Raw genomic sequence first — 23,454 nt, 5'->3', positions numbered from 1 at the left:
ACAACATAATGACTGTAAACTTACTTTTAGTCTGATTTTAAACACTGATACAAAGACTGCTATAAAGTAGTATTTATTTGTGCTCCCTTTCTAAACCTACTCTTAATGAAAGAAAGAAATGGCATTCTGATATATTAAAATAACACTATATGTATACAAAAATAATGCTGATGTCAAAAAATGTGTAACAGGTGGTGTGAAATTACAAGGTAGTCTACTGTATATGGACAGCTGTTCAACATATGAAACCCTAATAACATAAATATATTATGAAATTGTTCATTTCTTTTCTTTTACATCCAGGGATCAGTGAAATGGAGAGAGTTTAAATAGACAGACTTCTATAGGTAGATATGGTCATATAACAAAACTCCAAATCTATCTTATGGATTTTCTAAATAAAACTCAAAAGCTTTACACTAACAAATGTGGTTTTACCACATGTTCTATTAATTATTTTCATGTGAAATACACTTCAGTGCTGCATGTTTGCTACACTAGTGCAATACAAATAGTTACTATTCTTATTATGAAAACTGTTACAAAGTTTCACTGTGAAAATCACTGATGGTCTGTGGATTGGTTAAGAGTCTGGACGAGGGTTTGATGAATGTAAAGCTTAAAAAAAATGGTTTACACTTACTATCATCTGTATAGGCTATAGACTCTAGTGTATAAAGACCCTGTATGAGTACATTTATTTTTAAGGCAGCAAGTACATTTTTCCTCAACATATAACTTTTCTTTAACAAATTCCCTTAGGGCTGGCCATATTGCAGATGCTTTTTACGTTCAGTATAGTGAATAGTATGGGAAAGCCCGCCCCCTCGCTCTGATTGGCTGCTCTGCTCTCGTCCGCTCTGCGTGCATTTGTGTCGGTGTGCGCCTCTGACAGTGGCTGCTCTCGTTTGGCGCAAGTAACAAGGTGAAAATGACTACAAAGTTGCAAAGCTGCGATTACAATTGATCACCGACGGGCGCTGACAGCTACACAGAGACAACAACAACCCACAAAGAGGGCGTTTCTACAAGAATCAAAGGTCGTCGGACAGTGGACCTAGTTTATATCGTATATTCCAGATCCAGGTACAGTGCTGTTCGTCGTTTCCCGTGAACGCGCCGGTAGCTGATGTCATTGGTACAGGTGCGCGAAACCCAAGTTAACAACAGTCGCCCTACATCGCGAAGGATTACACACGGATGTGAGTGTTTTTCTACGGCGTTTCATTCATCAGCCGGTATTACCAAGCGATTTGAGGCTGTATTATTTTTATGTGCCTGGATAAAGTAAGCTGTCCAGCCTCGGGTGGTAGTTTATTGCCATTTCCGCGTCTTCTTCTCCTAGAACGAGCTTGTTTGGATCATTTGAAGACAATATTTGGCGACACTTCTTGGTGAGCGGTGAGGTCCACCATAGGTTTTGTCAAGAAAACGAAGAGCCCTTTTACATTCGTGTGAGCTCGTTCTTCAATTCAGACGTGAAATTTGAATGCACCATAGAGAGAATATAATTTAAGGACCGAGCAATGCCCACTCCAAAGTTTTAAAACGTTTCTCTTTTTTTCCCACCAAGACATGGGAACGAAGTCGCTTTGCTTTATTGCACTCTAAACGCGTTTGCATAAGGAAATAACCAGTTTTATTTGTAAAGACTCGTTTACTGAAGGGATTAATCATGTCCAAGACGCTGAAAAAGAAGAAACATTGGTCCAGTAAAGTGCAGGAATGCGCTGTTTCGTGGGGTAACGCCGGGGAGCTCAGCGCCGTGCTGGAGATAAGCGGGGGAGCCGAGCACGGAGAGTTCCCGCACCTGGGACAGGTGTTGCCGGACGCGCTAGTGTGCCATGTCGGCAGGCTACCTGCTCCCGGAGACGTGCTTCTGGAGGTGAACGGCACTCCTGTCAGCGGACTGACAAACAGAGACACCCTCGCCGTCATCCGCCACTTTCGCGAACCCCTCCGTCTGAAGACCGTGAAGCCAGGTTAGTTTGTTCATTGCTAAAACCAAAGCTACCAACCGAGAAAACAGTTTCTCACACTACACTGAACCTGAGGTATACCTTTAAAACATGAGTAAATGCTAGTTTTAAGGCTGTGTTTAGGAATGTTTCATATTTGTAATTTTGAACGAGGACTTAGCGTCGCTTTTGCACTGCTTGTGTTTGAATATTAAGATGTTGTTTAGCAACAGACAGCCAATCACGGACTGCCTCAGTGTCCAACTTTTTAAATATTCATGGACTAAGTACAGTCTGAGAAACTTGATAACTGGAGTGACGATCAGATGAAATTGAATTCGTTTCATCATTCGTTTTCCTGTTTATTGATGTGAAGCTGCTTTGAAACATTCTATTCTGTAAAACGCTATGTTTTAAATATGAATTGACTAGATGATAAAACACAACCAGAGAAGATCTGGATTGCGAAGTTCCCACGCAGATATGTGACCCGGGACCACAAAAACATAAGGGTCATAAGGGTCAATGGTTAAAAATTGAGATTTATACATCATCTGAAAGCTGAATAAATAAGCCTTCTATTGATGTATGGTTTGTGAAAATATTGAGAAACTTGCCTTTAAAGTTGTCCAAATAAAGTTCAATGCATATTAGCCTACTAATCAAAAATTAAGCTTTGATAAATTTAAGGTAGGACATTTAGGAAAAAACTTCATGGAACATGATCTTAACTCAATATCCTAATGATTCTTTGGATTAAAGAAAATCTGTAACGATTTTAACCCATACAATGTATTGTTAGCGACTTATGATTGGTTTTGTGGTCAGCGGTCACATAGTCCTGTCATTTTATTGACCTGATAAATATGCAAATATGAATGCTAGCTCATAGTTACACATGTACAGTATGAAATATGGAACAAGATAACCGGGTTAAGAACTTTTCAGGTGAAAAAAACAAACAGTCGGGCAGCTCTCAGGGTTTTAGCCAACATCAACCTTGTATTCTATTACTAGCATTTGCTTATAATTACGCAGTTGGCATTTTGATTAAATGGGACTCTCAAGGAAAAAGTGGATTTTAACTGAAGCCGTTCATCACAGTTACCACAACAGGAGGAAATTGAGACTATCCATCATGAGGAAGTTTTGGTACCACTGGATGCTTTCTGTTTGTGGGTAACCACAACCATTTCATTAATCGTGTTGCTTGTAGATACTTCTACTTTCCATTAAGACTTTCAAGGTTTATTTAAGCTGCTAAAGCCAGGTTACAAGCGTTTACAGGAGTAAGGGACTGCTAATCTTGTGTTTGTTGAAAATAAAAAAATGAGGAAATACAAAAGACAGTTGAGACCTGAGCTTTTGAGGACAGGTGAGGTTCACAGAATTCTATCATGTTTTTTAACCGAATCTCCATGGTTGCTGAACAGATAAGGTAGGAATCTAGAATAACGTTGCATTATTGTGAACCCCGACCCGTCTGTGGATTGTATTACAGAAACATCCTAACTCAGAATCCTATCTTATCTGTTTCAGCCACCAGAATTTCGGTTACGATCGCACTTGCCTGATCTCAACCTTAAGAATTAAGATTTCAGGAATGTGACTCTAGATTATATAAGAAGTTGAGAGTGAACCATTGCATTTTATTATTGTTCTTTTAAGAGTGTGTAACCCTTTGTGTGTATATGTGTGCATAGGCTAATGACATCATTATAAGTTGATGCTATAGGTATCCATTCGGCTGGGAATTCTGTAAACTCTTTAAACATTGAGAGCTCTGAACTTTGTGTATGTAATCCTCTTTGCCTGCAGCACAGATGTCGTCTGACTTCCCAGCCTCCCCCTTCGCCCACTGTCCACCTCATTTAGCGTGTTAGCCTGCCTGAAGGATCACCATTCGACGACTTTATGCCATTTTAATGCTCTTTTAGAGATGATTTTAATCAGAGAGCTTTATGTTGCTATGGGCACTCTCTACATCTGCTTATTTTGGGCTTGCAAATGAAGAAGAGTGGATTACCTAATATGAAAATGCAGTTCTCCTCACGCTTCCTAATCAGTGTAAATTGGCATTAGTGAACGGGCTAGCATCAGATGTCTCTTACTGATTATTTTAACGTAGTGTGAGTTTGTTAAAGCTGCCAATGCCTGCAGCTTTGAACCGAGTCCAAGTCTAATTGATTCAATTACTCTCTTAAATCTGTGCGATGCTGTCTGGCTTGTGACTCAGCAAGAGGACTGGACACCTGAAAGCATGTATGCTGTTTGAAATGGATGTATGTTGGGATTACTTAAACAAAAAATAAAAATGAAATAAAATAAAAAAACACACACTTGTGAATATTTTGCTTATAGTTGCCTATTAAGCTAAGGAAAAAAAAAGTAGGTTGTTTTAACACATCACATCATGATTGGTTATTATCTGCTATGATTTTATGTATTGGATCATCGTTATTTGATATTTGAATATTTTATATTCTATATTTATATTTGCATGCACATGTCCTATGTTTTTTGCTGTCTTAAAAGATCTCTGTGACTGTATATACTGTATATACTTTTAAATTAAATAGTCAAAATACTAAAAACTATAATAGTATATAAATTATATTAAAATAACACTGATTTAGATTTCCTTGTAGCATTTAAAATTATAAATTTTAGTTGGTAGATGTATTTTTTTTTTATTTAATTAGATAAAATTTCTCAGTTTAATTGGTCCGAACATGACACAGATTATCAATATCAGATAGAATTGAAATAATCCAATTTTGTATGTAAGTGTAATAACAACAGTATCTTACCACTGTGACATACAGCCATAATAATATAAACATCACAATCATTGTAAATATATGGTAAATACCATAATATACCCCACAATCCAATCAAAAGAGGAGTCAGTCAAACAGTTATAAGAGGTTCTACTTTCAGACTCTAGGGACAGGTATAAGCCTGTCAAAAAAACAAAACAAAAAAACATTCATATTTACTTCTAAAGAAAGTTCAACTGCATTTCTTAAATGTTCCTGCACCAGAGGCCGTGTTGTGTACTGCATGTGTGTGTGTGTGTGGCTGAGTGTTTTCTCTCTGTCCCTCAGTTTATGTTTAATTCATACCATCTCAATCATTGATGAGTCCATAGAAGAGGCCAGCTCAGAGGGATCAGATGGTACCAGGAGACCATTTAGCCTTAAATTCAAGCCGCAACTAACACCGGCTGAGTGCTCTACACTGATGATATGTGGCCGGGCTCAAGGCTCCTAGGCCAGTCTAGAGCTCAGCAGAGCTGCGGCTGGCATTTATACTAAATTTAGTGGGATGAATTGGTTGCAAAGGTGTAAAATGAGATGAAATGGTAGAGCATGGTGAAGTCATGGTCAAGTGTTGCTTAAGACAATAAGGAAACAATGGAAGAAAGGAAAATGCAAAGTTGAAGTTTGAAGGGTCTAAAGTTAGCCAGCATAGTTTGCCATGTGTTGTGAGTTTTCTGTGCCAATAAGTGCACATTTACAGAGCTTTTCCTTATTTACCTTATTCTTTCCTGCCCAGTGGACTTGTGGTTCATACTCATCTTTTCAGTCGTATCCATTCCATGGCGTGAAGCTTCTTGGCCTCCCACATATTCACTCGAACCTGTCATGTCCTCCTCCGTTTTTCCTGTTCTTCACCCCCACACCATTTCTGCCAACCCTCTTACATGCAGAAATGCCCAAAAGACCACACTGAAAATATGGTTCCTTCACAATTCTAAAATCCAGGTTTAAAACAAAGAAATGTTATGACATACTGTATGTGACTAATTAATATTTACTATTTTGCGCATTTGTGAAGACCAGGTATTCAGTTACAATTGTAAGGTCCAGCCTGATCGTTTCTTTCCCAGTGGAGGTCCGGGCAATACCTTTTTACAATGGTAGTACATTTACATGTGGACAGCAATAATACTTTGTAAAATCCTAAATAAAAAAAATCTTCAAGGACAAGGATTTTGGAGGTTAAGCAGAGGTTTCTGAAAATCTTGTACAAAAAATATAAAATAAAGTGCATTCGGAGTTGCATATTAATATTAGGTGATATCCTACAACGGCATAAAAATATAAATGAACCAGAATGCTTGTGGTGTGTACAGTTATTTTGACATGCTGTAGAAACTTTAAGCCTAGGTTTGTAAGCTTTGTTGTAGACACGTGTATAATAGATAGTTTGTAATATTACATTACATGTGAAACGTGTTTTGGGAAAAAAGTACATTACTTTGTAAAGAAATTTCTGTAAGCAGTATCTGACTTTTGACCTTAATAGTTGCGAAATTGGCCTAGATTATATGTAAACAGATTTTTAATGTTAAACACATTTCAGTGTTAGTTCAGGGATAGTTCACCCCAAAATGTTCTTTATTATATTGAACAGAAGATATTTTAAAGAGTGCTGGTAATCAAACAGTTGATGGTCCCTATTGACTACCATAGTATTTCTTTCCCTATGGACACTAATAGGGACCTACGGTTTGGTTCTTCAGAATTCTTTAAAGTATCCTCTTTTGTGTTCAACATAAGAGAGAAACTTATACAGGATGGTGAGTAAATGATGACAAGATTTTGGGTGAACTATTCCTTTAATCTCTGAGGAGAGTCATTGGATCTGCTCTGTATTTCATAATCATGATGTTGCATCAGAATAAAAAGGCACTGCTGTCATACATCCGGACCAGATGAAGTTTTTTTTTTTTTCGTACATCTGTGAGATTGTGCTCAAAGCCATTGTTTGAGTGCGTCCTTGATTGACCGCAGTGGTGCAGTTTCCACACATTGTGTTAATGTGCAAGCGGAGGAAGAGTGAGGGAGTGTATCATTACTGACTCACAGGCTGACTTGCATTAGTCCTCCTGTCATGATGCTGTGTGGCATTATGAAGCAGCAATTGTTTTGATACTCGTACTGTGTTGTTGGCAACGTTTCCTTGTGTTGATCTCATTGTCTTTACTTACACACTCTCCTGAGTCATGACAAAGGGTCAAATGGCTCATTTTATTAGACCATAAATTCACATTTTCTCACTTTCAGCATTATTGGTGGTGGGTGGGGGGGTGCTTTACCATTCTCCTTTTTCTTCAGCTCTGCGGTGTGAGGTAAATCTGTTTTGTTCTCTGCTGGTTGATTATAGTAGTTTATGGAGTAGACAGCTTTGTAGAACAGGGAGGAAGCTTTAAAGTGGTTTTCCTTTTAAAATGTTTGCAGCTTATGAGCGGTCTGTCACAAGCAGCTGCTCCAGTCATATAACTTGACTCGCACGTTTGATGCTGACATACACCTATAAAAGAGAACCACAGCTGCTTTAACATTCTGTGCAAGTCTGTTCTTCTTTCTGAGGGCCTCTGGCTCATTGCTTAGTCACCGAACAACATTCATGCAATTTTTTTTTTAATGTAAACACCCTCGGTTCCTTTCCCAAAGTTTCATACAATGGCAGAATAAGAAATACATTTTTCAGTGGTAATCATCTCCAGCGGCTGTTGCACAGATTTGACAGGAGCAGAATGCATTTTCTCTCCCATCCTCATTTCATCCTCCCTTCAAACCAGCTTTTTTTATTAGCTGTCCTTGTGTAATTGAAAGCCTGTTGTTTGCTTGTTTCAACCTGTCTCAAAGAAACAAATAAAACTGTTTCTCTTTTGGCAACACTCACTTTCTAGTGTGGCTCTTCACAAGTTGTATTAATTTTATTCAAAATTACTACATATACTGCAAAAAAAATTCTTAATGTGTACTTTTTTGTCTAATTTTCCAGATAAAAGATGAAAAATTCCTTCAGATGTTAAATGTACAGACGAAATGCTCCAGAAGATATTAAGATTGTTTTAAGAGAATGTATGTCTAAAACAAATATATTTTATGTTACCGTTTACTGACAGATTTTTAAAAGTGATTTTAAATTAATAATATAATATAATATAATATAATATAATATAATATACCAGCACAAAAAGACAAAGTACATTATATGCAAGATTTAGTTTTTTGAAAACAAGTAAAAAAAATAAAATGTATTGTCCATATAATAACAACATAGACCCAGCTGATTTTTACTTTATGTACAGAAAAGACACCCAATGACATCTAACAGAATAAATTGTAGAAAGAAAGTCATTCAGGCTTGGAATGAGATGAAGTTGCGTAAATTATAGTATAAGATAAAAGAAGATAGTATGAAAATAATTGGTAACCAAACATATGGGAAAAATCCTATGCACGTCTGTTTGTTTCCCAGCATTCTTCAGAATATCATCTTTTGTGTTCAGCAGAAGAAAGAAACTTTATACAGATAAAGTTGGGACAACTTTATTATAGTCAGTGAATGATGACAATGTTTTTTTGTTTTTTTTTGAGTGAACCATCTCTTTAATATCTTATGAATTGTTGCTGCATACGATATTTATCTTGTTTTAAGAATTTTGAGATATTTTCTTACTAGAAAACAAATCAAAAAGCCTTATTTAGGAATAGCAGTATAAGAGATGTCACCACCCCTCTGAGAGAAATTCAGCAGGAAAAGTGACGTACACTTCAGTCAAACTGTAGCCTGGCAAGAAACTGATTGCAACATTTATGAGGTAAAACATAATTTGTTAAATTACCACTCCACCAGGCACATTTTCATACATCTGACTGCATCTGAGCTTTCATTTTAAGTCATGTCTTGCAGATTTCCTTGCTCCCCACATCATTCCACTGAACGAAAAGTACAACTGAAGTCTTTTTGATGGTGCATCCTTATGCTGCCCCTCTGGAATCAATCCCGAATCTGCACACACACTCTAATCGCCCATGCGTGAGGGTGGGCACGGGCAGCGGAGCCCAAGATAGGAGCATCTGCTTGGAATATTAAGGCATATCTCAAACCTCTCCCCACAGAACCCGTCTCACGCACTCAACCCCTTTATCAGCCTCGCTGTCAGCGGGAGTATGCAGATGGGTTCTGTTGTCGCACCGGCACTTGTCACTGGAACATTCCACCATTCCAGCACTGTTTATCTGTCTGTGGAGTCTTAATGGCAAAGAATGGCATGGAAATGAGAGTGCACCTGTAGAAACCCAGCTAAAATGTGGACATCATATAACTCTCTTTGCTGCATTGTTGTGGTGGCTGAGATCACTGAAAGTGGCTTTTAGTCTTTATTTGAACTGGTATGTTGTATGTGACTTAATTGGCTTGTATAAGATATTTATGCCCCCTCGAGATACACAGTGTGACCCGTGCCAGCATTAGCATTTAGCCCCTCCAGCTGAACTCCACATGGCAGATGAGATTTATTGAAGTATACCTGGGAGGTGTTTTTCTGTACAATGATCTGATGTACTGTTATTGTCAAGCAGAGTGGGCTTTGATATTTTTGGTCTGATCCGCAGCAATCGTCTGCAGTTTGACGGTTTATGCGGCAAGAGGAAATGAAAGGATGCTTATGCTGTGTGGGGAATGGACATGAATAATTAAATGACAAATGAACGACGACTGTTTGATTCTGTTCGTGCCCGTCATCAACAAGTGAGGGCGACAAAAAGAGGGAGATTTCCTGTCGCTCTTAGTTGTGACTTGAAGGAGCTTTACTGAATGAATAGAAGTGATCTGGATTTAGGAGGAAAGCATCTGTGGAGCTGATAAGGAGATATAGCATTACAAAACATCAGAGAGATGGGAATGTGATTCCCAGGACTTATAAAGCCAAGCGCTCGCTACCAGGTTGAATATCCCTGACCTGTGCACATTTAAAGTAGATGTTCTACATTGGTTTATATTTTATATTTGTTTTGCACTAGAATGAGAAAGAGAAGTAAAAAAGTTAAGCTTGGAGAGATGTGGAGACCATTCGATTTAGTTTTTTTTTTTTCTTAATTTAGTTTTTATTTTCATCTATAATTTAATTTAATTTAGTTTAATAAAAAAAAAAAAAAAAAAAAAAAAATATATATATATATATATATATATATATATATATATATATATATATATATATATATATATATATATAATTTATTTATTTATTATTATTTTTTTTATATTTTTTACTCTCTTATTCCAGTGATATTGCTCTTGATATTTAAAGAAAGATGATGTAAACTTTGCTATAAATGTGGATTAAATACCATTTGGATGAAAATGTGCTTCTCATCCTTGTGTATGGTAGATTGTATTACTGGCACATTTTTAATAGTCCTTAATAACTCACTCCAAATATTCTTTTTATAATTTATGGCATTTCTTAAAGAAAATAGTCAGTGCAGTATCACAGAAATGGCTTTATTGTCAGGGTAGAGGTGCAGCTCTGTTATGCAGCAGCACTGCTGGAGAGTGATGTGAAAGCCTAAGACGTCACAATGGTGTGAGATCTCCTGAGTGGACAAAGCAAACGCTGGAACAAAGATAATGAACTGAATTTATTTCTTCAAAGGACAGAGAGGTGGGCTGTGGTATAATACCCCCCCATTTGCCTTATTGTGACCGTTTCTGTGATCCAGGGGTCTTTATTATTCTTGTGCTGGCATGTTGTGCATACCACCGGGGAATGAGAAGTGATGGCCTTTTGAAGTCTTAATGCCTGCAAATAACTTGCCCTTCTTTTGAGCACTCAAAGTGTGTGTGAGCATGCTTTTGCATGAAAATGAGAAATTAGGACAGGAATATGGATTGTTCCTCTCTAGTGCCCTTTTGAGATGAAAGGTAATTACACTGATAGGATTTGTGTGGTCCTGAGGGTTGTGTAGACGGGAGCTATTTATTTGCTCACTTTGTGATTATTCAGATCTCGTCAGATGTTTCCTGCCGATCGCATGTAGCGTTATCACAGGTGCTTCGTATGGCATTATTTACAGAAGTGTCTCTTGGTTATTTTAAATGATCATATTGCAGAAATCATCTTTCACCTATAAAACATTCCTCTTCCCCTCAGTATGTGAGTCTTAATTCATGCTAACAGCGTGCCGAATGAACGACTGCTAGCCGGCGCTAATCTCAAACCACTGCTGTGTTTACATCAACATCGCAAAGTCAATGTCTGACCCTGGAGGCCATTGGAGGTATGTGGAGGTATTTTAAGCCTCTCTCCTCTGTATAATGTCACTGGAGCAGCTGCATGTGTGTTTTTCAGATTATTCTGATCACTGCATTTTCCCAGAGTCCCAATACTCCACCGTGTCTTGGAAAGGGAGTTGTTTGCTCAAAGAGCTACTAGCTGAAGTGAGAAGTTGTGGTTCAGTGGTGATTCTTTAAAGGGGGAAATTACTTCCAAACTGTCATATAAATTTTGCTTTGTTTGATTTGATTGAAATAATAAAAAAAAATTATTTTCCTTTCTAACTTCCTCTTATACTTCCTTCCTAACTTCCTAATTTCAATTTAATTTCCTACCTTCTTTCATTCCTTTTGTCCTTTTGAAAATATCCTGACTTCCTTCTGTAGCCATCTTCCTTCCTGACTGTAAATCCTTTTTAAATTCCTTATGTCTTAACAAGCCTATTTCTCTTTCTTCCTTTCTTTTTCTTCCTGACATTTTCCTTGACTTCCTTAGTACTTTCAGATTTCCTTTTATACTTTTTTTTCTGATTTCCTGATCCAATGCTTCACTGGTTGTCTATTAAAGCATAATTTGCATAGGAAAAAGCTTGTATTGGTTTATTGGACATTTGGATTTCAATCAGTGTATTATTGTCCCACCTGGAAGCCCTGCTGGTTTATATACTGATTGGGCGAGTTGTAAAATGACTGGGGCTTTGCAACAAATGGCCAATAACTGAAACTAGCCTGGCTCTACAGTTACAGAGTTGTTCATGCAGTTGGAAGAGCTTTGAATGATACATAACATCTCACTCTGCATTAAACGATGGCAGTAGCACTTCATGATGGGCCGGCTGTCAGGGAGTTATCATAAACTAAATCTAAATCTGAAATGGATGGCCAAGAGACAATCTCCTGTGTTAGATGACAGTGAATGATTGTATTTTTTTCCTAACCTTGCCAGCGTACAGTGAATGCTCTACTTATCTCATTGCGCCAGCTCATCTCTACACCCTGCCCGTATGAGATTAGTACACTATGTCCTCATCAGAATTCATGGATGTCAAGATCTCTGCGCGGGGTATCGGCTAGCCATGATGGTTAGGTCTGTTAACATCTTATTGATCTGGCTAGCCTCGTCATGTGAAGCCAGCATTCTAGCTACGGCTTTGAAGCCAAGCTGAAGGGGCAGGTGAAGCGCAACCAAGGCCACTAGCAATCCAGATGATCTTAAACAGGATGAATGCAAATTACTTTTCAAGCCCAGTTTAGCTGATGCTACATTGAACATGTCTCGCTAGGACTGTGTTAGCAGACCGCTTCATTGTTGCCTATTAACATTTATATCATAATAGACCATCAAAGTGAAATGATGTTAAACCTAGAATACAAAAAAAAAAAAAAAAACCTTTGATGTGAACAGCGTCTCAGAGATCAAAGAGGTTTTTTTTATTGTTAGCCATGTGGATGTGTGTGCCTTGCGTGTTTAAATACAATTAGAATAATGACCAATGATGTCTTTATTTTGTCATGGTTGTCCTAACTTGATGAGCTGATCTTTTTTTATTAATCTCGTATTCATTTTTGTACTGAAAAGTGGAAAATCATGTCTTATGACACTTTGCAAAATGGTACATTTGAGAAACATTCATCCTGTTTATTATGACGACACTGTTCCCAGTTGGTGCTTCATAATTGAACTTCATTATTGCAGTCCTTGGAAGACAGCACCATATTGATATTCATTGTATGGAATACTACTTGAATATCAATTAGTATCAGTCAGAATCAACTATAATTAACATCTTTAGTATTGATCTTATGTAGAAAATTTCAGCCCTACGTATGTAATCTATTTTGAAGCTTTGTTTTAAAATAAATAAAATATAAATTAGGTTATATTTAAATAGATTTAAATAGAACTTTAAAATGATTTTGGCTAAGCATTTAAAATGTATCTGACATCAATATAGAGAGATTTGCATGATGAGCTGAACTTTTTTGTTAACTTTTACAACTTTGACTTTTATAAAAAAAAAAAAAATTCCTTGACTAAATTTTACATTAATTTATTTTAATGTAGTTAGTTACATTTCACGATGGGCTAGATATTTTCATAAACTCAATCTAAATCTGAAAAGAATGTATAGGAAACAGTCTGCTATTTGCATTACTATTATTTATTTATTTTTTTACAAGAAATTGGCTTTTTCCCAAATCCTTTTCATAGAGTAGCAATAATTACACTTGATGTAAGTGGTTATATAATATTATTTTCTAAAAAAAAATCATATGATCCTTTTATTCCTCAATAAAGGATTTGACACAATGGATATCAAATCCTCATAATGCACTCAGAAAAATCACTTCTATCTGGCCGGTCACGACTTTACATGTGCATCATCATTTCTGCAGCCAGACATGTCGACATCTCAAACAAAATGTCTCACAGAACCCTGAAATCAGCTTTAATTTGACATACATGTAGTGCCATTCTGTCCAGATCTGGCTGTTCTTCGCTCAGTACTCCTCAGATGTTGCCTCTCTGGGCCCTCGTGCTTTTTTATTTTTTTTATTTGAAGAGTTGGAGTAGTCTCCTGACTCACTTGCTTTAAATGGGTAAATAACCACTGGACCAGATTTTCCTGCATTTCAAGTCCCTGATCAGCATAAGCTTTAGAGTTGCATGTCTTCCGAGGCATGCAACAAGCATAAGACTATTTTTCAGCCATAAAAATCAAGTTGTCAGATAATAAACTTGAATGCAAGGACAGTACTGTGGAATTAATATGAATTTGAAGCTTGGAGGCAGATCTGTCTGCACTAATATCCACAAGTGAGGTGGATTTTTACTCTGCCTGCTTTATTATCTATAGAATAATAGTAGGCTGACAGACTGTGAGCTATTGCAGCAGCAGTGGTTTAGTATTATGAAGAGTCAGCTCCAGTTACAGACAAACAGAAATGCATTATTTAACAGGGTTACACAGACCAACACACTGAACTGGGTATAATGTGAAAGCCAGTGCTGACCAAACAAACTGTAACTCAAAGAATTTTAATTAGCTCAAATGAAGAAAAACTTTTGTATTTAGATGTAAGCAAACACTTTGAATGAATTCTAGGTAATACACTGAAGTCAGCATATATCTTTCTGAGTAATGGCTCATGTGTTTTTATGAATAGAGAACTCAAAATAAGAAGGGAATGTGAAGAATGTCCATTGGTACACATTGTTCCATTGGTGGAAGGAGCTTACAATGGAGTATTGTTAACAGGTGTTTGCTCTGGCTGTGTCGTACAGCAGCGCTTTCCTCAGAGACCCTGCATGGTCTTATGTTGAAACTTAAAGTTTATTGAACAACACTATTGTTGTAACTTGTTGAGCGCTTCCTCTGTTAATATTTTTGCTAAAAATAATAATGATGATGATAAAATCACACATAAAAATGTATGTGATTATTCCATGTCAAATCCATCAAATTTCAGAAGCATCCAAAGCTCAAATGTTTAATATTTTTGTTCTGAAGGTGAAACAAAACTGCAGATTAGGGTTGGGCCGATAGACGAAGCCCCTCCCCTCCACCATTGAAGGGTGCGAGACGTTAATGAGGTATATGATGAAGACGTTGCGCAGCTCAAAATTGTGAATCAATGTTCAGAAATGAGCTAAACTTCAACAGATTTCCCTTCTCTGGGAGTAGGGGGCAATGAACCCTGCAACAAAGTGAACATTGAAAATTATTTGAAATTTGTGTCAGCACATCATAAATCGAACGCGGCAGCAGTTTACTGTCGGGGATTTGTGGTGTCACGCCGTGCTGCACTGCGTTCAGTGTAGACTGCATCACTGATTATATGGAGTTCTATTGACTTATCTGTATATAATGAATCAATATTATAGATCAGTGGTTCTATAGTATTTTGTCGCACTGCGCTGCTCGGATTCGGTGTAGACACGGTGTTAGGAATCGTTAGTTGTTTTCCCCTTATAAAGATTTACGCTTTGGGAATCCTTGTAAGGGAAAGACAACCTAAACTACCAGAGTGAACAAAAACCAGCAAAACTTACTGAGTGGACCTTTAACTGAGTGTTTTTGTTATGTTTTCTAAGGGTCATTAAGCACCCAAGAACCTTGTTCTTTCTTGCCTTCACCTCCATCCACTTGTTTTCAGGATTTTTCGGCGTATTAAAGGGAATCTTTTTTTAGGTATTCTTGGAAAGGTGTCAGTTAACAACATGCCTTAAGCATCTGGCTAATGTTTAAAAATGCCTATAATTCTAAACATACATGACCTCATTCCTAAGCACAACCTTTTGGTTTTACTCCCATTGTGTCGTTCTGAGAATTCCCTGTGAAATCTCTTCCAACTTGTCATCGAGAAGCAAAGTAGGGGGTGTTAGAAAATATTAACAGAATGTAGTCTGACCACTAGCACGGTGTCATCATGCAGGAATTTTAACCTTTAGATTCAAGAAACGTTGGGCTAGCTTCATCGTTAGTAGATCCTTGTAGCCTCTTTGTATGTTGTTTATGTGCCACAATATGAAAAAGCCATTGTTGTCAAAGCCAGCTGTAGCAGAGAGACACACAGCGGATCGTCTCTAAACGAAAACATTCCCACTTTGACCTTGCAACCGCATCTGAATTCCGAAAACACCGACAGCATCTAATCTTTCTCAAATGGAAATGCCTTCGATTAGATGTATTAAGCTTGGATTCATGAGCTGCCATCGCTCACAGGTCGCAAATATCGAGGGAAAACGGCCACCGCCAAGACTGCAAATGAGCTCCTTGGGGGTGATGGAAACAGTCAAGCTCTTTCACTGATTCAACACTTTTTCAGCACGCGCACTGCGGCTTCGCAAGCACCTCCCAGATGATGGATAAAGTTGAAATGGCTGTTGACAGCCACCCCCCTCGAGAGCCACAACCTGCCTGACCCAGATCCAAGGATGAAATGAGAGGGTTTTTTGGACATCTGGCACTTTGGATGGGAGCTGGTCAGTGCTTGCAAATGCCAAACTAGTTGGAAACGGGAAGATGGTACTGTTGAAATTTCTTAATTCCTGGCCTGCAGCCATGTGAAACTACAGTGAAACTAAGCAGTCAAGTCAACCGCTGCCTTCATTTTAGTCTCTTTTTTTTTTTTGCAGCCTGTGAACACAAATCCTCTTAGAAATTAATCATGATATTAAATAAGCTGTGTGATGGCATGGAGGTCCATATGAGCCCGGATTTTCTGTGTTCAGATCGGTGTGAAAGGCCCTCTGTGCGTCTGACTCCAGCTGCCTCCTTTTTTTTTCTCCTGTAGCAGATGCATGGCAGCTTGTGTCTCACTGGGAGAGACTTTTGGTGCAGCTGGAGCAGACCTTGGCCACCTCTGTTCCTTTGCCTGTATCATGAGACCAAACTGACAGTGTCCGATTTATTACTGTCTGACAGACCTTGCTCAGCAGCTTCCTTTTTCCTAAGGTTCAGAGCATAAAACATTTTGTACATCTTTTTAAGAGCGTCATTGTTGGAACTTGTTGCCAAGAAATGGGATTCGTTTTAAATATAGCAATGGAAAATTGGCAAACAATTTAAGATGCACCATAGGGCATCTTTAAATCATACAGAAGTGTCAGAAGCTATTTACTAGCTATGAGCCTTGTTGTTTGAAGAATACATATTTTAAATGTACTGTATGTAATTTTTTACTTTTTATCTCGCAGCTATTTATGCGAGAGTGACGTGTTGGTCAACTTAATAATAACAGCAGCAGCAACAAATAATAAATGATTATTATTCTTATTACTGCTACTACTATTATTAACAGCGTTAACAGCAAAGGTGATCTGCTAAATTAACTGATTTAAATAGCTAATATATTATTAATAATAATCATTTAATAATTTAATGATTAATACTATTAATAGTGTTAATGTCTTTATTATCATCATCATGAATATTATGAAAATTATTCATTAAAATTATAAAAAATATTAATGATAGTAAGTAAAATATTCATTATCCATAATCTTTTTGCCATAATAATCATCATTTAGTTGTGTCGTTGTGGCAGAAATAAAGCAACTACGTATAAATTCTGCATTTTGATTACTGGGCATTTAAATCCCAAAAGTTGTGGTAAAATCAAAGAACCTGGATTTTTATTTATTTTATTTTTTGTAAGCTTAAACTATATGCAGTATTTTCAGTAATCACTGGGACAAGATCATATATGCACAACGAAAATGACATTCCAAAATCACACAAAAGTTATTTTAATATTAAGTGAAGAGCCATTGATATACTCTGAAAACATACGTAATTGCATATCCTCAATTCTTCTGCATGCATTCTAGGACATTTGTTTATGATTTAGCACACGACTCCAACGCACTGCTTGTCTGGCTAATTGTACAAGAGGTTTATCCTAACAACATCAAAACAACAAAGCAATCACTGTCGCCGAGGGTACTCCTCTTACTAGATTTATGAAGCACCACGACTATCATGTAGACCTGCCAGCTTGCTTACCACTTTGCCTCTTTACACTTAACACTGATTAGATTAGCTTGAAAGGACTGAGGAAGTGCCTTTAGCCACAGTACCTGCAGCCCTCCATCTCTGTATCAGTGCATGCCAGGCCCTCGCTTTATTTTCCAGATTTATGGATGTTTTATCACCTAGCTCCAGCAAGCTCTGAGATATGCAAATATATGCCCAGCTTTATTGTCTCAACTCACTGCTGTTAGCAGAGGTTTGTATTCAAAATTGGTGATCGAGGGTTGTAAACACAGTGAGCGGTGAACACACTCTTTTCTCAAAGGCTTCAATTGATTTGGTCGCAGAAATTTTCCACGGCAGTCATTTGGAATAAAATGTTGGTGTGTCACACTTGATTTAGGGTTTGAGTTACGTCATGTTTGGCTCTTGGAAGGGAATGTGAGATCTGTTTGGAATTGCATAATTCATCTATGGCCGCTGCTTTATCCTTTGCACCTTTTCGCCTTATTGTTTTGGCACTTGAAGCAAAGGAGTCCAGTGCAGGGTCAAACCCTGACCTTTCCTCTTCATCTGCCCCACATGACCCCTTCACTTTACGCCGATCATCCTAGTCAGTTCTGTTATTGGGATGCTTTTCCATTCATTCATCAACCTCTGGCCTGTGACGTGGGGTGGCAGGGCGCAAAATGGTCCCAGATCCCCGGTTTCACTTCTCTCCTCTTTCCTTTCTCTTTTGTCTTTTCTCGTCTGTCCTTCCTGCTCTTTTCTAACTTATCTTTTCTGACCTGCCATCTCTCACTCTCTTTTGTGCTCTTTTTAGCTCTCTCTCTCTCTTTAATTTCACCATTGTTTATTGTCCTGTGATGTGGGAAAGACAGGAAGCTGGATAAATTGGGCCATTGTTTCTGGGGAGTATGAAGGGGGTTGAGGAGGCCTGTTAATATGGAGGAGGATTATGGTGATGGCTGAGCTATAGGAGTGAACTACTGTTCTGTGCAAACGCAACGCTGCATTAATTTACCCGAGAGAGTGTGAAAAGTCAATATGACCTTATAATTGACCCCATTTTCTTGTGTGATCCATCTTTCTGGTCTTCTTGTGAATGATTCATAATGTTCCATGCTTCATATTTCATCAAAAAGTAGTAACTTGCTCTTCCCCTGAAACAACTTTTCTGATGACATCAATTAGGCCACGCGGGATAATGGATAATGTTGAAGTCATGATGTGATAAAAGTGACTTTAGATCATCTGCATTGTGAGCTACATTTGAGGAAAAGAGATTTGAAAAAAAAAGGGGTAGGTTCTTGTTGGATGGAAGCAGATCTTAATGTGAGAAAGGGGTGGGTTTATTCAATTCATATGCCGATAGAGAGAACAGAAAGTTGAGTTTTGATGTTTAAAACCATAAGCATGGATTTTTTTTTTTGCCAACTGTAACCATTAACCAAATAGTTTTTAATATTTTTTATTGGTATATAATGGCCAATATAATGGTATATAATGGCACAATTAAGTAAATTCCCAATTGAAAAAATCAGTATTTATCTTACTGAATGTCTTGTTTTCTTCGGATATGCTATATATATATAGTTATGCTAGTGAATTGGGTTGCAGAGCTGCATTTTACTTCTGTATGATTCTCTGTGTATTTGGAAATGGAGAAAATGGGTTCAGTTTGGGGGTCATTCTCAGTTCGTATCCATGTTAACTACATCAGAACAGTCCTTCATGATTCGAATGTTTGATTGAAAAATGACTGCAGCTGAAAACTAGCTGCTCCAGTTTATAGGTTTCGGGGAGTAACTGTGCATATTGTGTTTCCATACAAAGCCTGTATTTCCAGATCTCTCCACAGCCTCCAACAAAGCACCATCATTCCTTTACACCTGATTGAAGGGGAGATAATTATTGTATTTATTCACACGCAGTTGGTTCTCCATTCTGTTTTATTAACAGAACAATCGGTATCTTTTCTCAGAAACTGTTCAGCTTGCTTTGTTGTGTGAAAACAGACACTCGTCTCAATTTACATTAGACAGATGGGGTGAGTTTGAGATGGACCACCTCAAAGACTGTAACAAAACCTAGATCTTCACACCGGTACCTTGTTACCAGCAGTCCGACAGATCCGTAGTGTAACTGATCTCAAACTCTGTGTAGATGTTCATTCAGACCATCCTGGGCTTTGTTAACAGGTGGAGGCTCTGATGTGAAAGCTAATTAGCTTTCTTTGTGATCCCCCTTAGCATGGCGCCGTTACCAGCCTTTGAAACCACCCTGACTGGAGGCAGCGGCAGATCAGCAAAGCACTGCAAAACCTGCAGAGGACCTTGAATTTCCTATTACACCCACCAATACTTATAAACTCAAATCAATAGTGATTTCCGTTTTTTTTTTTTTTTTTTTTTACTTGTCCGCAGATCAAGGATGTCCATTTATCACAGGAATGTTTCAGTGTATCTTTGATTAGTCACTACTCAAAGTATGTGGTGTTTTAATTATTAACTAGCGGTCACTGTGTGAAACTATTTGCATAAAGCACTTCTAAAGCCGCTTTTCATTTGGTGTTGTAAATTAAGCATCTGGGCTTCGTTCATGACAATTACTTGCGTTCTCTGTTTGAATTGGATTCGTTTATTCCATCCGCGGAGTTTCATTTATATTTAATGCATCTCTCTACGTCAAGCAACCCTATCATTTTTCGTGCACAATGACTCATTTTACTACCTACCCTGCTGTTGCATTTTGGGCTTGCGAAAAATGACTGGTGAATGGTTCCCACTGTTTATTGTGCTGTCATTTTCATCCCCAGGGAGCTCAATGAAGTGGGTTATCTCTTTGTCAAGGATGTACGGATACACAAGCACCTAGAAAAGACAAGCATTCACTGGCAGCTGCCTTGGCTATATTTACCTCTTCTAAAGACAATGTATAAATGACTACAACATGTGTGTGAGCCATTTAAACTCTTGCATTTTTTAAATCTTACATCTAAAATCAGACCTTGCTTTTTGAGTGTGTTATTTGTGTTTGTGCATGTTTACCACCTATGAATAATGAGAAATGTTGTTTTGGGTAGATAGACATGGAATGAAGGTTTAATAACAGAAAGAGTGTGAGGTTCTTGCAGGTTTTGTGAGGAAAACAAGAATAACATTTTTGTTAAAGGGATAGTTCACCCAAAATGAAAATTTGATGTTTATCTGCTTACCCCCAGGGCATCCAAGATGTAGGCGTCTTTGTTTTTTCAGTAGAACACAAACCAAGATCAAGTCAAACCATTGCAGGCCATCAGTCTTATAATGTAAGTGGATGGGAATCACGGCTAAAACATACATTAAAAAGAAAAAGAAAAAGAAACATACACACAAAAAACAAAACAAATTAAACCCTGTGGCTTGATGCGTAAAGACACAAAACGTTTGGTCCGTGCAAGAAACTGAACAGTATTTATATAGTTTTTTTTACCTCTGAATCAAGCAAAGTTTGAACTTTATGTATTTTATGTTAATAAATAAAAAATAGCTTTTTGAGCAATGACTGCTAAAAAAAAATTTTTTAATGTGTTGTACGTCTCTTGATGTTACTAAATCACCTTTGTGTTAGAATGTTGATTTATAATGGCAAATGCAATTCAACTGTAGAATTGTCTGATAGATATAACTATCAGATATCTATCTGGCATGGGCTGATAAACAATCTGATAAACCAATGTGATGCAGAATGGCTGATATACTGTCCATCCCTAAATAGAGCCGAGTTGAGTTGTATTTTGCTCGTGTTAGCATGAGTTGATTGAGTGGAAATCCAAAGCAACTTTAAGGACCGCATCACAAAGCCTTTGAAACTCCTATTGTAAACTGCAACAGGTGTTCGACAGTCTGTGGTATCAAGGAAGGTTTGGAATGTGCTTGTGTGTGTATTTCTGGATAGTACACTTTAATAAGGCTTCCTTAGATTCCTGCCAGGGAATTTTCAACTCTTATGTTGGCCTTGTGGATACCCCGATTATTAGGCTCCTTTCAGACAGTAGGCAAAAATGGCTTAGTTTTTGTTTTATTTTTCAGAGGTCTGATGTGTTGCAGTGGAATTCACACTTTTATGTAATTCCGATTGACATTTGTCAAAATTCTTCACTGATGCGAGTCACTCCAGTGCAGGGCCATGATCAGTTCACATTAGAATCTCATATTGGTTAAATTATACAAATAATGTCAACATCAGCTCTGAATTAAAGCAAGTCCGGTGTCCTGACATTTTATCCTATCTGCCAGATTGTCCTACCTGGGCTTCCTGCGCATGCACAGGGGCACTGCTATGGTTCCTGGACCCCCTGGACAGCATATTGATTCGGACACCCTTGGTCGCATTTGGGTCCTAACCCCCCCCCCCCCCCCACCCCACCATTATGGCGCCCCTGCGCATGCATACATCAATATTGTGTCCTTTTTTTCACACTGGATAACAATAATTACTGTATTCACATTATTGTAAGGGGTAGGTTCACCCAAACGGTTGGGGAGGTGTAGACAATAAAACACAAAAGGGTTGGGGAGGTGTAGACAATAAAACACAATCTACTAGGTTGAAATGTTTTTTTGTTTAATTGTTGTTGTTTAATTTAATTGTTGGTTTCCATCCATAGCTGTATCCCTTCTGGCCACAACTGCGAATAACACCTAATTACTGTATTTGCATTACTGAAAGGGAAGGTTTAGGGATGTTGTAGGTGTAGATGTTAATAAACCATAATCTGAAATCTGAAAGGTGTCTAAATGGGAGGTAGCAAAATCTGACAGGGTGGCACAAATCATCAGACCACCGGCCAGTCTGCGATTGGAGGCAAATATCAGTCCAATTAAGGTCATTGGTAAAACAAACGGTGCACCCCTACTCATTATTCACAGGCCATGCTAATCCAGTTCACGTTAAACACAGTTCTCCATGCATGCATCACTCTGAGCTCCCCGTGGCCTGTTGACAGGCTTCAGAGAGCTCTTCAGGAGACACGTTTCCCCAGCATTGGATCTGCTTGTTTGTCTGGGCAGGCCATACCTAAATCTCATTCTCCCAGGCTGTCCTTCAATTGGGCATGTATTTACAGATAAGGCCAGATCCTATTATGCTGCTAGGAGTTTCCAATAGCAGTGACGCAGTTTATTCGGAAGTGCTAAATTGGCAAACAGAGTGAAACGTACGGCTTCGGTCTGAAATTGTAGGGGGGCTACTGCGGGGGCTTAACGGTGTCGTTTGTGCAGTACTAGGATGTGTGTGTGTGGATGCATATCAAGGCGACGCATTGCTCCCAGCAGCTTTATCGATCCCTGGCTTTGGTCCTGTATTTAAGCTTGGCTGCATTTAAGGTGGCCTGCGCTTGGTCAATAATGCAATAAAGTTTTGACTCTTGACTCCCAGGTGGTGCACTTGTGTCGAAGGACAATCCCTATGGTAATTATAGGCCATTGGTCACCTGCTGCTGTAGCTAGAGGACTCTGTTGGGTGCAACACAGCAGTTGATGTTGTATTTGTGTAATTGCCAGAAAATGTTTGTATTTTTTGATCGAGGGTTTGGATATGGGTCAAGGGACACTCAGACAATCATTTAGCAATTTGGATGAATGTAAGGGATTGAGCTTGTTGCTGTCACATGCCACTGGTTGGCCTGATGACACTGGTTTTGATTGTTTCCCTTAGTCGCTATTGCTGTAGGTCAGGCCGATCAATGGATCTTTATAATTCAGACAGTACAAAAATCTAGTGCATTCATCAGAACAATAGATGCTTTGTGTGTTTGTTTGTGTCATATTTCCCTCAGTAAACAGGGAATCGGGGGCACTTAGCTGGGAATGCCACTACAATTAGCCAAAAGCACCATGGGTCCTGTCATTTCTGCTTCATTTTGGTTCGTTTAACCTCAGAGTGTCACATCCTAGTCTTTA

The 23,454-nt window shown here is 38.2% G+C and overlaps 1 protein-coding gene across 3 annotated transcripts in view; it reads left to right on the top strand.

Moving 5' to 3' along the window:
• The first annotated feature begins 838 nt into the window (after positions 1-838).
• The window catches only part of magi3a (membrane associated guanylate kinase, WW and PDZ domain containing 3a), a 118,217-nt gene continuing 95,601 nt past the window's right edge, over positions 839-23,454 (top strand). For 2 of the 3 annotated variants that reach the window (XM_026243838.1, XM_026243837.1), the window contains exon 1: positions 846-1,982. In XM_026243838.1, coding sequence (XP_026099623.1) covers positions 1,676-1,982 — 307 coding nt within the window. In that variant the 5' untranslated portion in view covers positions 846-1,675. Of the gene's footprint in view, positions 1,983-23,454 lie in introns of all 3 variants that reach the window. The other variant, XM_026243840.1, reaches the window with a different exon arrangement.

Source organism: Carassius auratus, unplaced genomic scaffold (assembly GCF_003368295.1).
Source record: "Carassius auratus strain Wakin unplaced genomic scaffold, ASM336829v1 scaf_tig00004557, whole genome shotgun sequence".
Lineage (NCBI taxonomy): Eukaryota > Metazoa > Chordata > Actinopteri > Cypriniformes > Cyprinidae > Carassius > Carassius auratus.
The sequence above is the reverse complement of the archived record's forward strand: the minus strand, read 5'-3'. Positions and strand labels throughout refer to the sequence as shown.